This window comes from Pteropus vampyrus, unplaced genomic scaffold, assembly GCF_000151845.1.
Source record: "Pteropus vampyrus isolate Shadow unplaced genomic scaffold, Pvam_2.0 Scaffold72, whole genome shotgun sequence".
In the NCBI taxonomy this organism is placed as follows: domain Eukaryota; kingdom Metazoa; phylum Chordata; class Mammalia; order Chiroptera; family Pteropodidae; genus Pteropus; species Pteropus vampyrus.
In genome coordinates, this window is record NW_011888853.1 from 2,250,489 (window position 1) to 2,262,001 (window position 11,513).

At 59.0% G+C, this 11,513-nt stretch overlaps 1 protein-coding gene across 1 annotated transcript in view; it reads left to right on the top strand.

Moving 5' to 3' along the window:
- The window catches only part of ITGB4 (integrin subunit beta 4), a 28,237-nt gene that overhangs the window by 12,710 nt on the left and 4,014 nt on the right, over positions 1–11,513 (top strand). Inside the window, exons 17-31 of the mRNA XM_023531617.1 lie at positions 28–136; positions 867–900; positions 1,045–1,236; positions 1,513–1,616; positions 1,925–1,983; positions 2,065–2,088; positions 2,925–3,073; positions 3,174–3,353; positions 4,053–4,201; positions 6,362–6,566; positions 7,368–7,525; positions 7,829–8,009; positions 8,123–8,260; positions 10,158–10,340; positions 10,429–10,626. Of these exons, the coding sequence (XP_023387385.1) occupies positions 28–136; positions 867–900; positions 1,045–1,236; positions 1,513–1,616; positions 1,925–1,983; positions 2,065–2,088; positions 2,925–3,073; positions 3,174–3,353; positions 4,053–4,201; positions 6,362–6,566; positions 7,368–7,525; positions 7,829–8,009; positions 8,123–8,260; positions 10,158–10,340; positions 10,429–10,626 (2,063 nt within the window). The remainder of the gene's footprint in view (positions 1–27; positions 137–866; positions 901–1,044; positions 1,237–1,512; positions 1,617–1,924; positions 1,984–2,064; positions 2,089–2,924; positions 3,074–3,173; positions 3,354–4,052; positions 4,202–6,361; positions 6,567–7,367; positions 7,526–7,828; positions 8,010–8,122; positions 8,261–10,157; positions 10,341–10,428; positions 10,627–11,513) is intronic.

The window sequence follows — 11,513 nt, forward strand, 5'->3', positions numbered from 1 at the left end:
TCCTCCTCCTCTTCCTCTTTCCTTCCCAGACTGCCCTCCCGGCTCCTTCTGGTGGCTCATCCCCCTGCTCATCTTCCTCTTGCTGCTGCTGGCACTGCTGCTGCTGCTCTGCTGGAAATACTGTGCCTGCTGCAAGGTGACAGCGCCCCCGCGGTCCCCACCCCTCACCAGCGTCCCCACTGCCCTGCTGAGGTCCTCCCAGGTGGCAGAGGCCAGGCCAACCCACGTCCTCCCCAGCCCCTCGCCTCTGCCGGCCATGAGCGGCTGGATACCTGAGATCACCTGTCCCGGGGTCAGCCACATGCAAAGGACCATGGGAGCCAGCAGGGAAGGGAGGGCCCTGCCCACCAGGACCTGACAGTTTTGTTGAGACCAGACCAGAGGCAGGAAGGCGTGGAGGGAGGCACGGCATGGGACGCTGAACTGTAGGGGTCAGAGGCGATACCGTGTGGTAACCTCCATGTTGTGGGATGTTAGCGTGTTACAGAGGAAAAGTTCCGCTATCAAATACATTTGATCTCAGGGCTTCTGCAGGACTTCTCAGAGCCTTCGATCTAGTTGCATGCCAGTGAAACTGTGCGGGGGCCGTGGGGAATGAATCCAGTGCTTCCTAAATGGGTTTGATCGCAGAACCTCACAGAGCATCTGTCGGGACCACGCACCCCATGGCACAAATTTTAGGAACCCTCTGTCCCCACCTTCTGTGCCCCACACCTAGATCTCTGAGACTGCCTGGATGTCCTGGTGTCTGGGGGGATCCACTGTGGCCCCTCCAAATCATTGGCGTGGTTGGGGAGGTGGTGACTCGAGGGGCTTACCCGAGCTGGCAGCTGTCCCAGCCCTCATCTCCACCCCTTGTCCCCTAGGCCTGCCTAGGACTTCTCCCTTGCTGCAACCGAGGTACGGGCTGGCGTTGGCAGGGCCGGTGAGGGGGAAATGAGGGCCGAGCCTGGAGCAGAGGCGGGAGGCCCTGGGGTCCCACCGGAGGGTGTGTGGCAGGGAAGGCCTGGAGAGAGGTCCCATGCTGAGAACCCTGTCCCACAGGTCACATGGTGGGCTTCAAGGAAGACCACTACATGCTGCGGGAGAACCTGATGGCCTCAGACCACCTGGACACACCCATGCTGCGGAGCGGGAACCTCAAGGGGCGTGACATGGTCCGCTGGAAGGTCACCAACAACGTGCAGCGGCCTGGCTTTGCCACCCATGCCGCCAGCACCAACCCCACGGAGCTGGGTGAGGGCCGGGGCTGGGCGTGGCCGTGCTCCGTGCTGCCCTCAGGGCCTGGGGCACGTGCACTGCTGTTCCCGGGTCCAGAATCACGCTGTTCCTGTGTTCTCTGGGTGTTGGGTGCAGGCACAGGCCTGGTCACTCTCTGTCCTTCCTGATGGCACTGCAAGCCTCAGGCGCCCAGCCAGCCGCTCACCCCCCATCCTGGCATGCCTCCTGGAGGGGCTGCTGTGGTGCCCGCCATGCAGGGGGCTGACGACCCCCGCCCCTACCTGCCCTTAGTGCCCTACGGGCTGTCGCTGCGCCTTGCCCGCCTCTGCACCGAGAACCTGCTGAAGCCTGACACGCGAGAGTGTGACCAGCTCCGCCAGGAGGTGGAGGAGAACGTAAGGGCCGAAGGAGCCCATCCCTGGGCAGCCGGCACGTCTGGGCACGGGCACGGTGCGGGCGGGTGGGAGGGCGACAGGAAAGCAGCCGGGGAACCTGGGTTTTTCCAGGTAGGAAAGAGGGGCTCCCTTGGATGTGTGCCTGGTGTGGAGTCATCCTGGGGTCTGTTCCCCATGAATGTTTGCTGAAGGGGACGAGGCCGTGGGCGTGCCCCCAGCCAACCCTGAGAGGTCCTCTGGGCCCGGGGGGCTCTGGGTGGGGAGGCTCACCCAGCGCCCCAGCCTCACGGCCCCCCTTTGCCTGGCAGCTGAATGAGGTGTACAGACAGGTCGCAGGCGCCCACAAGCTCCAGCACACGAAATTCCGGTGGGTCTTGGGTGCCTGAGGTGGGTGGAGGAGCTGCCCCAGGGACCACCTGGCTCACAGTCTCCTCTTTGTCCCCCACAGGCAGCAGCCCAACGCTGGGAAAAAGTGAGTCGAAGACACACGGGTGGGGCAGCCCCAGTCCCACTCCCTGCCCCATCTCCATCCCAGAGGAAGGGAGGGCCATATGTGTCTGTCATGAGTTGGGACCTCCATTCAAGAAATACTGATGTGAAGCCCTCACCATGAGCCAGACCCCTGTACAAGCAGGTGGACCACACAGGACCAGGGCGTCCCCGTGCCCAGCTCCCTCCCTCCTCTGGGGTCCAGCGGGTCACACACCATTTCGTACCCTGAGACCTAGCCCTGCAGAGGGAGAGCTGGGGGTGGGGGGGGCTCAATGCAGAGAGAACAGAACTGTGCAATAATGAATACAGCTCCCCTGAGCACGCCACCGTCAGTAAGAGCCGTTTGGACTGCTGACGACAGGCCGGGCTTTGTTCTGAGGGCTTCGCAAGCACGGTCATCTAATCCAACCATCTCATCAACCCGGCTGGGGAGATACCATTGCTCTTCCCATTTTATAGATGAGGAAACCAAGGCTCAGGTTAGGTAACTTGCCAAGGTTACAATTAAGAAACAGGTCCAGGGTTTGAACCCAGGCAGTCTGGCGTCAGCACCTACACCCTCAGCACCTCTGCTGGGTAGCCGCATTTCACGGATGAGGACGCTGAGGGTCAGGGGGGTGTGGGGACTTGGTGAGGCCACAGGGCGAGGTGGTGGGACCAGCGCGGGCCTCCGTGACTGCCTGGTTCAGGAGACCCTGCTCTTTCTTTCTGCCCCGTATCTTGTCCCTTGATAGGGAGAAGACAGGCAGGAGGGGTGGGCAGGGACAAGTGCTAGCCTCCTGGCCAGCCTGACACCTCCCCACCTGACACCCCCAGGCAGGACCACACCATCGTAGACACGGTGCTCATGGCACCGCGCTCGGCCAAGCAGTCCCTGCTGAAGCTGACGGAGAAGCACGTGGCACAGGGGGCTTTCCACGAGCTCAAGGTGGCCCCCGGCTACTACACCCTCACTGCAGACCAGGGTAGGTGGGCAGGCTCCCCTCACGGCTCCCTGACACCCTCCCCCCACCCCCGCGTGGCTCCTGCCCCCTGTCTGACCGCCCCCCCGCCACACCTGCACAGACGCCCGGGGCATGGTGGAGTTCCAGGAGGGCGTGGAGCTGGTGGACGTGCGGGTGCCCCTCTTTGTCCGGCCCGAGGATGATGACGAGAAGCAGCTGCTGGTGGAAGCCATCGATGTGCCCATGGGCACAGCCACCCTGGGCCGCCGCCTGGTAAACATCACCATCATCAAGGAGCAAGGTGGGTCAGGGCTGGTGAAGCGGGGTGCATAAAGGGGGCTCTGGGGCCCCTTGTTATCCATGTGGAAGTGAGGCCTGGCCATGTGGCCCAGGCAGCTCACTTAACCTCTCTGAGTCTTGGTTTCTCCATCTGTAAAATGAGCATCAGGCTCTTGTGAGGGTCCCAGCTCTGCACGGTTTCTGGTAGCAAGCGCTCAATGTGGGGGCTTCTGTTATAATCCCAGGGGGCTGGGTCCTCCTGCAGCCACCCCATATTCCTCCCCTCTTCTTTCCCATCTGGCCTTTGAACTGGGGGGTATTGAATGGACTTCTCTAGAATGCAAGGACATCAGAGCAGGAAGGAATTGGGGGTTCACTTTGCCCAAACCCATCTAGAGGGTAGGCAAGGCATTGCACCAGCCATCCACACTGCCTTCCCTACCCGCTCCCTGGGCTCAGGGCCTCCTCTCAGGCTGCACCCCCACCTGGCCTCTTTTCTCTGCCCTGATCCCTCTGAGATGTCTGTTCGACACTGTTCCAGCCCCTCAACTTTTTCTGGAGAAATTTTCCGTCCCCTTCCTCTGCCCTCCCCAGGGAGTGGGTGGGGGCCAGGGCAATGAGCAGACTCCTGGAGTCTGGGCTGGGCTGGGCCGGAGGGAGGGCGGGAGTTGAGAAGGGACCGAGGCCAGGCCCCCCTGACTGTTGCCCGGGCCCCCTGCAGCCAGCGGGATAGTGTCCTTTGAGCAGCCAGAGTACTTGGTCAGCGGCGGGGAGCAAGTGGCCCGCGTTCCCGTCATCCGGCGCATCCTGGACAGCGGCAAGTCTCAGGTCTCGTACCGCACACAGGACGTCACCGCAAAGGGCCACCGGGTAAGGCTCCATCCCGGGGTCACAGGTGATCCCAGGGCCCAGTGGGAGCGGGACAGGGCAGCTGCCTGAGTCCCTGGATGCTGGCGGTGCCCCTGGCTGTCCTCCCAAGGACACACCCACCTGTGCCTCCCACCCTGCACAGGGGTATCTTGCTCATCAAAAGTGCCAGGGACACCATGCATGGGTGATGCCACATGGCTGCCAGGGACTGAGGCCAGGGACATGTCCAGACTATGCGTGGCCCCTGTCCCAAACCCTTCCTAGAGGAATGCACACCCCCATTTGCCGCAGCTCTTGAGGTGAGATCGCAGCCCCCCTGTCCCCCGGGTAGACCCCCCGAGGCCTGTGACTGCTGCCTGGCAGCCCTTCCCAGGGCCAAGCCTCAGGAGCAGCCTCTCAGGGCAGAGGCGTGAATGCGTGAGCCTGTGTCTCCTTTGTCACTGGGCCCCAGTCCCAAGGAGCAGCCAAGCCCGGCACTAGATGTGCCTGGTTTGGCCTACGGGTTTGTTTGTCTCTTTTTCCGAGTTTATTCCCAACATTTAAGAACTAAAATTATTCATATCAAAAATTCACTCGAAAAGTAATGAAGTCTTGTCTCACTGGGCACGCAGGCCCTCCTAGCAAACGCAGGAGAGCGTGAGCTCAGCAGGTCCCAGCCCCCGGCCACACCCGATTCTTCTTTAAATTGCTAGGAATAGTTTTCATTGCTGCTCCACACCTCCCAGTGAAAACGCCAAAGAAGAATTTGTATGTCCAGAAATTTCACTGAAGAGGCCATATTATATGAGAGATTCTGGTTATTTTGTTACGCTTTTATGAAGATGCTTTGGTACTTAACTCTTTTTAAAATATTTTTATTATTTTCCAATGATTTATTTTGGAAAACTTTAAGCCTACTGAAAAATGGAAAAATTAATGAAATTAGCACCTATTTACCCCTTTCCATGGATCCACCAGTTGTTAATATCTGCTTTCTCTTTCTACAGAAACAAACGTAGACTTGCATGATATAGATACAGATGTAGCTCCAGGTCTGTAGTTAACTGTGACTGCAGACAGGAAGGAAAGGAGTTGTGTTTTGTTTAGTTTTATCTACTGAACTATTCAAAGTCGTAAGCTTCATGTAGACCCTGAACACTTCCGCAGGCACCTGCTGAGATCATTCCACAAAACTACACCATTATTACCGACCTGAGGGAATTTCGCATCGTATTAGTACCTGATAATTAGTCCATATTCAGAGCTCCCATGTTCCCATGTCCTGACGTGTCCTCGATAGCTTTTCCTCCTCAATCCAGGAACCAAAGTTCTGGCATTGCATTTTGTGGTCACGTCTTTAGTCTCCTCTAATCTAAAACAGTTCCCTGGCTCTGTCTTGTTTGCCTTTGACATTTTTGAAGCGACCCTCAGGCGAGGTCAGCTGTCTTGCAGGCGACTCCTGCTTTTCTTACACTTGCCGGCTCACTTTCTGGGTTTCGTAGCATTTGAATTTGCCGGGTCTGCACAGCAGGCCTGGCTCGCCCTGCCTGGAATTGAAATGTTGCTGTGGAGCGCCACCTCGTGGTCACATGTGAAAAGGCGTTCTCACGCATCCCTGCACATTTCACTGCACGCATGTACGCACAGACAGACACACTCATCCTGGGACACTCAGCAAAGCTCTGGGGCATTAAAAGTAGGAAGCTGGAGCTAATGGACGTGCCCCACCCAGAGGCACCTGGGGCCTGGCAGAATCCTAGGCTTCAGAGCCACAGTGTAGGGGCACAGTTCTTCCCACCCTGGGAGGGCCCTGCAAATCTCAGCTCCCCAAGAATGACAGCCTGCCTGTGTGGAACTCTCCAGATCTGTTGTGCAACCCTGTCTCTCTCTGTGCCTTGGTTCAGATCTCGGAGAAGCAGCAAGTCTCTTCACCTCTGCATGCCTCAGTTCTCCATCTATAAAATGGGGACAGTCATCTCTGTACCTCACACAGCTGTGGGAATTAAACGAGCTAATATTTCCTACGTGATGCACAGGGGGTGCTATATGAACTTGAACCATTTCGTGTGTCCATGTGGGACAGTCTGTGTATGGTGGTTTCTGCAGTATCCATGAGGTTGGGGTGGAGCATGTGGCTGTGACTCACCCCCGGGGCCTGGTCTGACCCCTTCCCATTCCCAGGACTACGTCCCCTCAGAGGGCGAGCTGCTGTTCCAGCCTGGGGAGACCTGGAAGGAGATACAGGTGAAGCTCCTGGAGCTGCAGGAGATGGACTCCCTCCTGAGGGGCCGCCAGACCCGCCGCTTCCACATCCAGCTCAGCAACCCCAAGTTTGGGGCCCGCCTGGGCCAGCCCCACTCAGCCACTGTCATCATCGGGGACCAAGGTGGGCAGAATCCGGGGTCAGCTTAAGCAGGCGGGGAGGGAGGACTGGGGCCCTCTCCAAAAAGGCTGCCGATCTTAGCAAGTGAAAATACAGGATGCCCAATTAAATTTCAATTCCAGATAAAGAGCCAACACATTTGCGCTATAAATATTTCCCATGCGGTATCTGGGATATATTTATCCTTTAAAAATATTTGGTATTTATTTGAAATTCCGATTTAACTAGGTAGGCATCCTGCATTTTATCTGGCACCTACACTCTCAACCAGAAGGGCTGGAGTCCTGTCGTGGCCACCAGTCTGCAGGGGGTACTATGGATCCCACCCTTAGGCTCAGCCTTTTGACTTCAGCCTTAGTTTCAACTAAAATGCAGGTGTTTCCGGAAGGGGTGAAACAATTCTTGCAGGTCCTCAGTCTCCGGTGTGGTGGTGTCTGTGAGCCCATCCCCAGCGGAGGCTTGCAGGGGGAGATGGAAGAGGAGGGAGAAACCTAGGTGGGGAGAGAAGGAGCAAATGTCCTTATGTGGAACATTCCCTTGGCTACCGAGGGAGAAGGAGAGGCAGACAATCTCCCTCCTAAGCCTCATTCCCCCAGAGACCCTTCTGGGCCCTCCACCAACTTGGCGCGATGCCCTCTGCAGCACCAGTGGGGACACCAGCCACCAAGAGACTCAGGGCAGGTGTCAGTTGAGCCCTGCTGGAAAGGAGTCTTGGGTGTTCAGCTGAGTGCCTAACGCCCTCTGGAGGTAAGGTTGGGTTCCTGCACCCCTCAATATCTGAGCCGGCTGCCCTGCCCACTACAGACGACCTGGACAGGAACTTCAAGAGCCAGACCTTGTCATCACTCTCATCCCCTCGTGGTGACCTGGGCGCCCCACAGAACCCCAATGCCAAGGCTGCTGGGTCCCGGAAGATCCACTTCAACTGGCTGCCCCCTCCTGGCAAACCAGCAGGGTACAGGGTAAGGTGGGGGGGCCCTGAGGGAGCTGGATGGTGAAGCCTGGACCCCACTGGGGAAGTGGCCTCCCAAGGCAGAGGGCTACCAAAGAGGGCATGCTTGGCCCCCGCGGGCAGGGCACGAGTGGACAGGGGGAACCCCTATCCATGCCCGTGGAGTTTTCAGACATTTAGCCTCCTTTCTGGAATGCACCCCTCACCCCAGGCATGAGATACCCCTGCTCTGCCCTAGCCGGGAGGTCAATGGAAGGACAGGCAGTTCTGGCTCTTGCCGCTCTCCACTGACCAGCCCCTCCCCCGGGAGCAGGTGAAGTACTGGATCCAGGGTGACTCTGAGTCTGAAGCCCACCTGCTCGACAGCAAGGTGCCCTCAGTGGAGCTCACCAACCTGTACCCGTATTGCGACTACGAGATGAAGGTGTGCGCCTACGGGGCGCAGGGCGAGGGTCCCTACAGCTCCCTGGTGTCCTGCCGCACCCACCAGGAAGGTGAGGCCTCGCGGTGACCATCCGCATCCGCGCCTAGCCCCGCCCCCTACCTCCCAGAACTCCGCCCTCTCTCTGCCATTGACGGCGCTCTTCCTGCACCCCCTCACCCCCAGTACCCAGTGAGCCGGGGCGTCTGGCTTTCAACGTCGTCTCCTCCACCGTGACCCAACTGAGCTGGGCTGAGCCAGCCGAAACCAATGGCGAGATCACGGCCTATGAGGTCTGCTACGGCCTGGTCAACGAGGACAACCGTAAGAGCCTGGACCCCTCCTGTCCCCAGGGACAGCAACCGTGGAAGGGGAGGGGTCAAAGAGCGGGGAGGAGGCCGTGTTGTCCTGGTCAGTGGATGAGCCCCCTTATGCTTGCTGTCACGTTTGGCCAAGGCCAAGCTTCCAGGGCTGGTGGGGTCGGAGGCCTGAGATTATACATGCACAGTGGGCTCATGGGCAGGGGTACCTTCCCCTACAGGTAGCCAGAGTGGCTCATTTTCACACCGTTCTCTTAGGGCCAAAGTAGAGCTGCCAGATTTAGCAAATAGAAGCAGAAGATGCCCTAAATTTCAGAAAAACATTTTTTTCTGGTATACTTTATGCAATATTTTATCTGGCGGCCCTAGGCCAGAGCATCTGGCAGATCTGTTCTTTCTTTTTCGTCCTGGAAGGGAGGGGAGGGTGGGCGACCCCTGCCAATGGTCCAGATGAGGAGTTAGTCAAAGGAAGTAGCCCCTTCTCACCCCGTGCAGGGACCACCTCCTCGAACCCTCATCTCTGCTTGGTCAGTCCCAGGGATGGAGCGCTCACCGCTCCCATACAACACATGGCCCCTAAATGAGTCAGGCTCAGGACCCCCAGGTGGCCCAGCAGAGCAGAGGGCAGTGGGGTTGGGTAGTTCTGGGCGTCAGGCTCGTGGCTTCTTACTAGCCAGGCAGACCGAGCATATCCTTCTGAGCAGTGCTCACGTCCTTGGCTCATTCTGAGTTTACAACACCTGTCTGTGTGTGGACCACGGTCAGGAAGCCTCCTCTGACCCTGCCTTTAATCCCAGGAGTGACACGTATCTCCACAAAGGTTCATCCCTGATGGTTTCAGCCCAAAGCTTCAGCCTGAGTGTGCAGATAGGACCCCCGGGGCTGAGGGCATCGGCATGTTGGTGCCCTCCTCCCTTCTCCCATTGGCTGACAGATGCGAGGGGGTGGGCCAGGGGCAGCCCCCATCTCGTGGTTAGAGACCTCCCTAATCAGAGACCTCCCCAGTCGTTTGCTGGGGGTGGACATCAAGCTTATCAGGTGTCATTTTCCAGAACCCTCTTTTGGATCTCTTTGGAAACTGGGAATTTCTCTAGTCTCCCAGGAATCTCCCAACATGGCCAGCCCTGGCTCGTCACACCTGGGCCTAGGGGCCGTAACTCGCTCAGAGCAGCTGGGGGTGTCCTCCTCCTTTCTCCGGGGGCTGTGTGTCCACCTTTCTAGGAGTTAGTGGAGGAGAATTGCTTGGCCTCTGCTCTCGGTTGAGGTGATGCCCGGGGGCCCTCCTGTACAACCTCTGCTCTGCCCGGGGTCCTCCTGTTCAACCTCTGCTCTGCCTGGGGGCCCTCCTGTTCAACCTCTGCTCTGCCCGGGGGCCCTCCTGTTCAACCTCTGCTCTGCCCGGGGGCCCTCCTGTACAACCCTTAGCTCTCACAGCCTCAGCCTTTCCAGAAGTGAAGCTCCTTTGAGCCGGCCTCTCTCCTCCCATCCCTGCCATGTGACCGACCACAGGGTAGCCGGGTGGGCGTTCGCATGTCTCAACAGAGCATCTGGGGTTTGGCTGTGGACAGTGAGGCACAGGCGCTGAGAGCGCCCTCAATCTGGAGCAAGACACAGTACCATTTATCAGTCAGTAGAGGTGACACTGGGGCCAACTTGAGTCTCGTCCTGGCTCTGCCACTTACCTTAGCGACGAGCCCTTTGGCGAGTTGGTGGCACTTCTCTATACCAGTCACGCCCAGGTTCTGGGCTTGGCATGCATGCCGCAGGAGGTCTACAGCTGCTCCCTCCCTGCCTTGTCCCCCGAGACCCCTGGTTGTGCGGCAGGCAGTCCTGTGTCAGAGGCCGGCCTGGGACCGGGCCGGAACCTGGATGACCGCTCTGAAGCACTCTCCCTGCCCCAGGACCCATCGGGCCCATGAAGAAGGTGCTGGTGGATGGCCCCAAGAGGCGGATGCTCCTCATCGAGAACCTGCGGGAGTCCCAGCCGTACCGCTACACAGTGAAGGCGCGAAACGGGGCGGGCTGGGGACCCGAGCGAGAGGCCATCATCAACCTGGCCACCCAGCCCAAGCGGCCCATGTCCAGTAAGTGGTGGGCGGGGAGGCTCAGGGAAGACGGGGAGGATGGGAGGCCAAGGCTGGGGCCCTGACTCACCGCTGCCCACCCCTACAGTCCCCATCATCCCGGACATCCCCATTGTGGACGCCCAGAGTGGGGGAGACTACGAAAGCTTCCTCATGTACAGCGATGACGTTCTGCGCTCCCCGGCTGGCAGCCAGAGGCCCAGTGTCTCCGATGACACAGGTGAGTGGGCCGGAATCCTCGAGACGAAGATGGGGGTCCTGGGTAGGGGGTGGGGCTGTCACTGGTGTCAGAGAGAACAAAGGGGCCAGTGACCACTGGGCACAAAAGTCAAGACTAAAAGTCTCCTCTCGGCCCCAGACAAATACCTGCAGAGCCGACAGTTTGGCAGGCACTGGGCTGGCTCTGGGTGCAGAGGGGACAAAGCCGACGTGGCACACGTGCACTCCATCACGTGCACATCTGCGCAGGAGGACACGGAGGCGGACATGTGCTAGGGAGCAGATGCTCACGGGTTCATGCCCATGGGACCACGTAGAAACACAGCTTTTCGACTGGAAGGCTCACCAGCTGTGCCATGGAGTGGGGACCCTCAAGGCCGCCTCCCGGGGACAGGGATCTGTGGGAGGAGGCAGGCATGGCCCCCGAGGCCTGGAGCGGCCACTGGCCCCACACCTTTTCTCTCCTTCGCTTCCTGCACGATGTGGGGCCAAGAGCCCTCCGCTACTCAGCTCTGGCTCCGCTGCGGGAATTCAGATGAATCGCTTACCCTCTCGGTGCATTTTCTGATCTGCAAAATGGGGTGCCAGTCACACAGCGCCATGAGTGCAGTCCTCCAGGATCTGCATTTTCTACAACCTTGCCTATGCCCCAGGCCCCGGTGAACACACACCTGCCCTCACTGAGCTTGACACCAAGCCCCAGGGTCTAGAGGGCTTTGAGGGTCTGAGGTAAAGAGCAGCTGGTATGACCCAGGTGCTCCAGCTCAGCCGCTGCTACTACCCGTGAAGCGCCCTGGCTTCTGGAACTGTCCTTGGGAGGCAGGCAAGGGAGAGATCACTTTCTCAGTCACACAGACCGGAATCTGAGGCTCAGAGCAGGGAGGGAGCCCTCACAGCTGGTGACAAATCCAGAGCTACCCCTTGGTCTCCCGCCTGCTCCAAGCTGCACTGGCT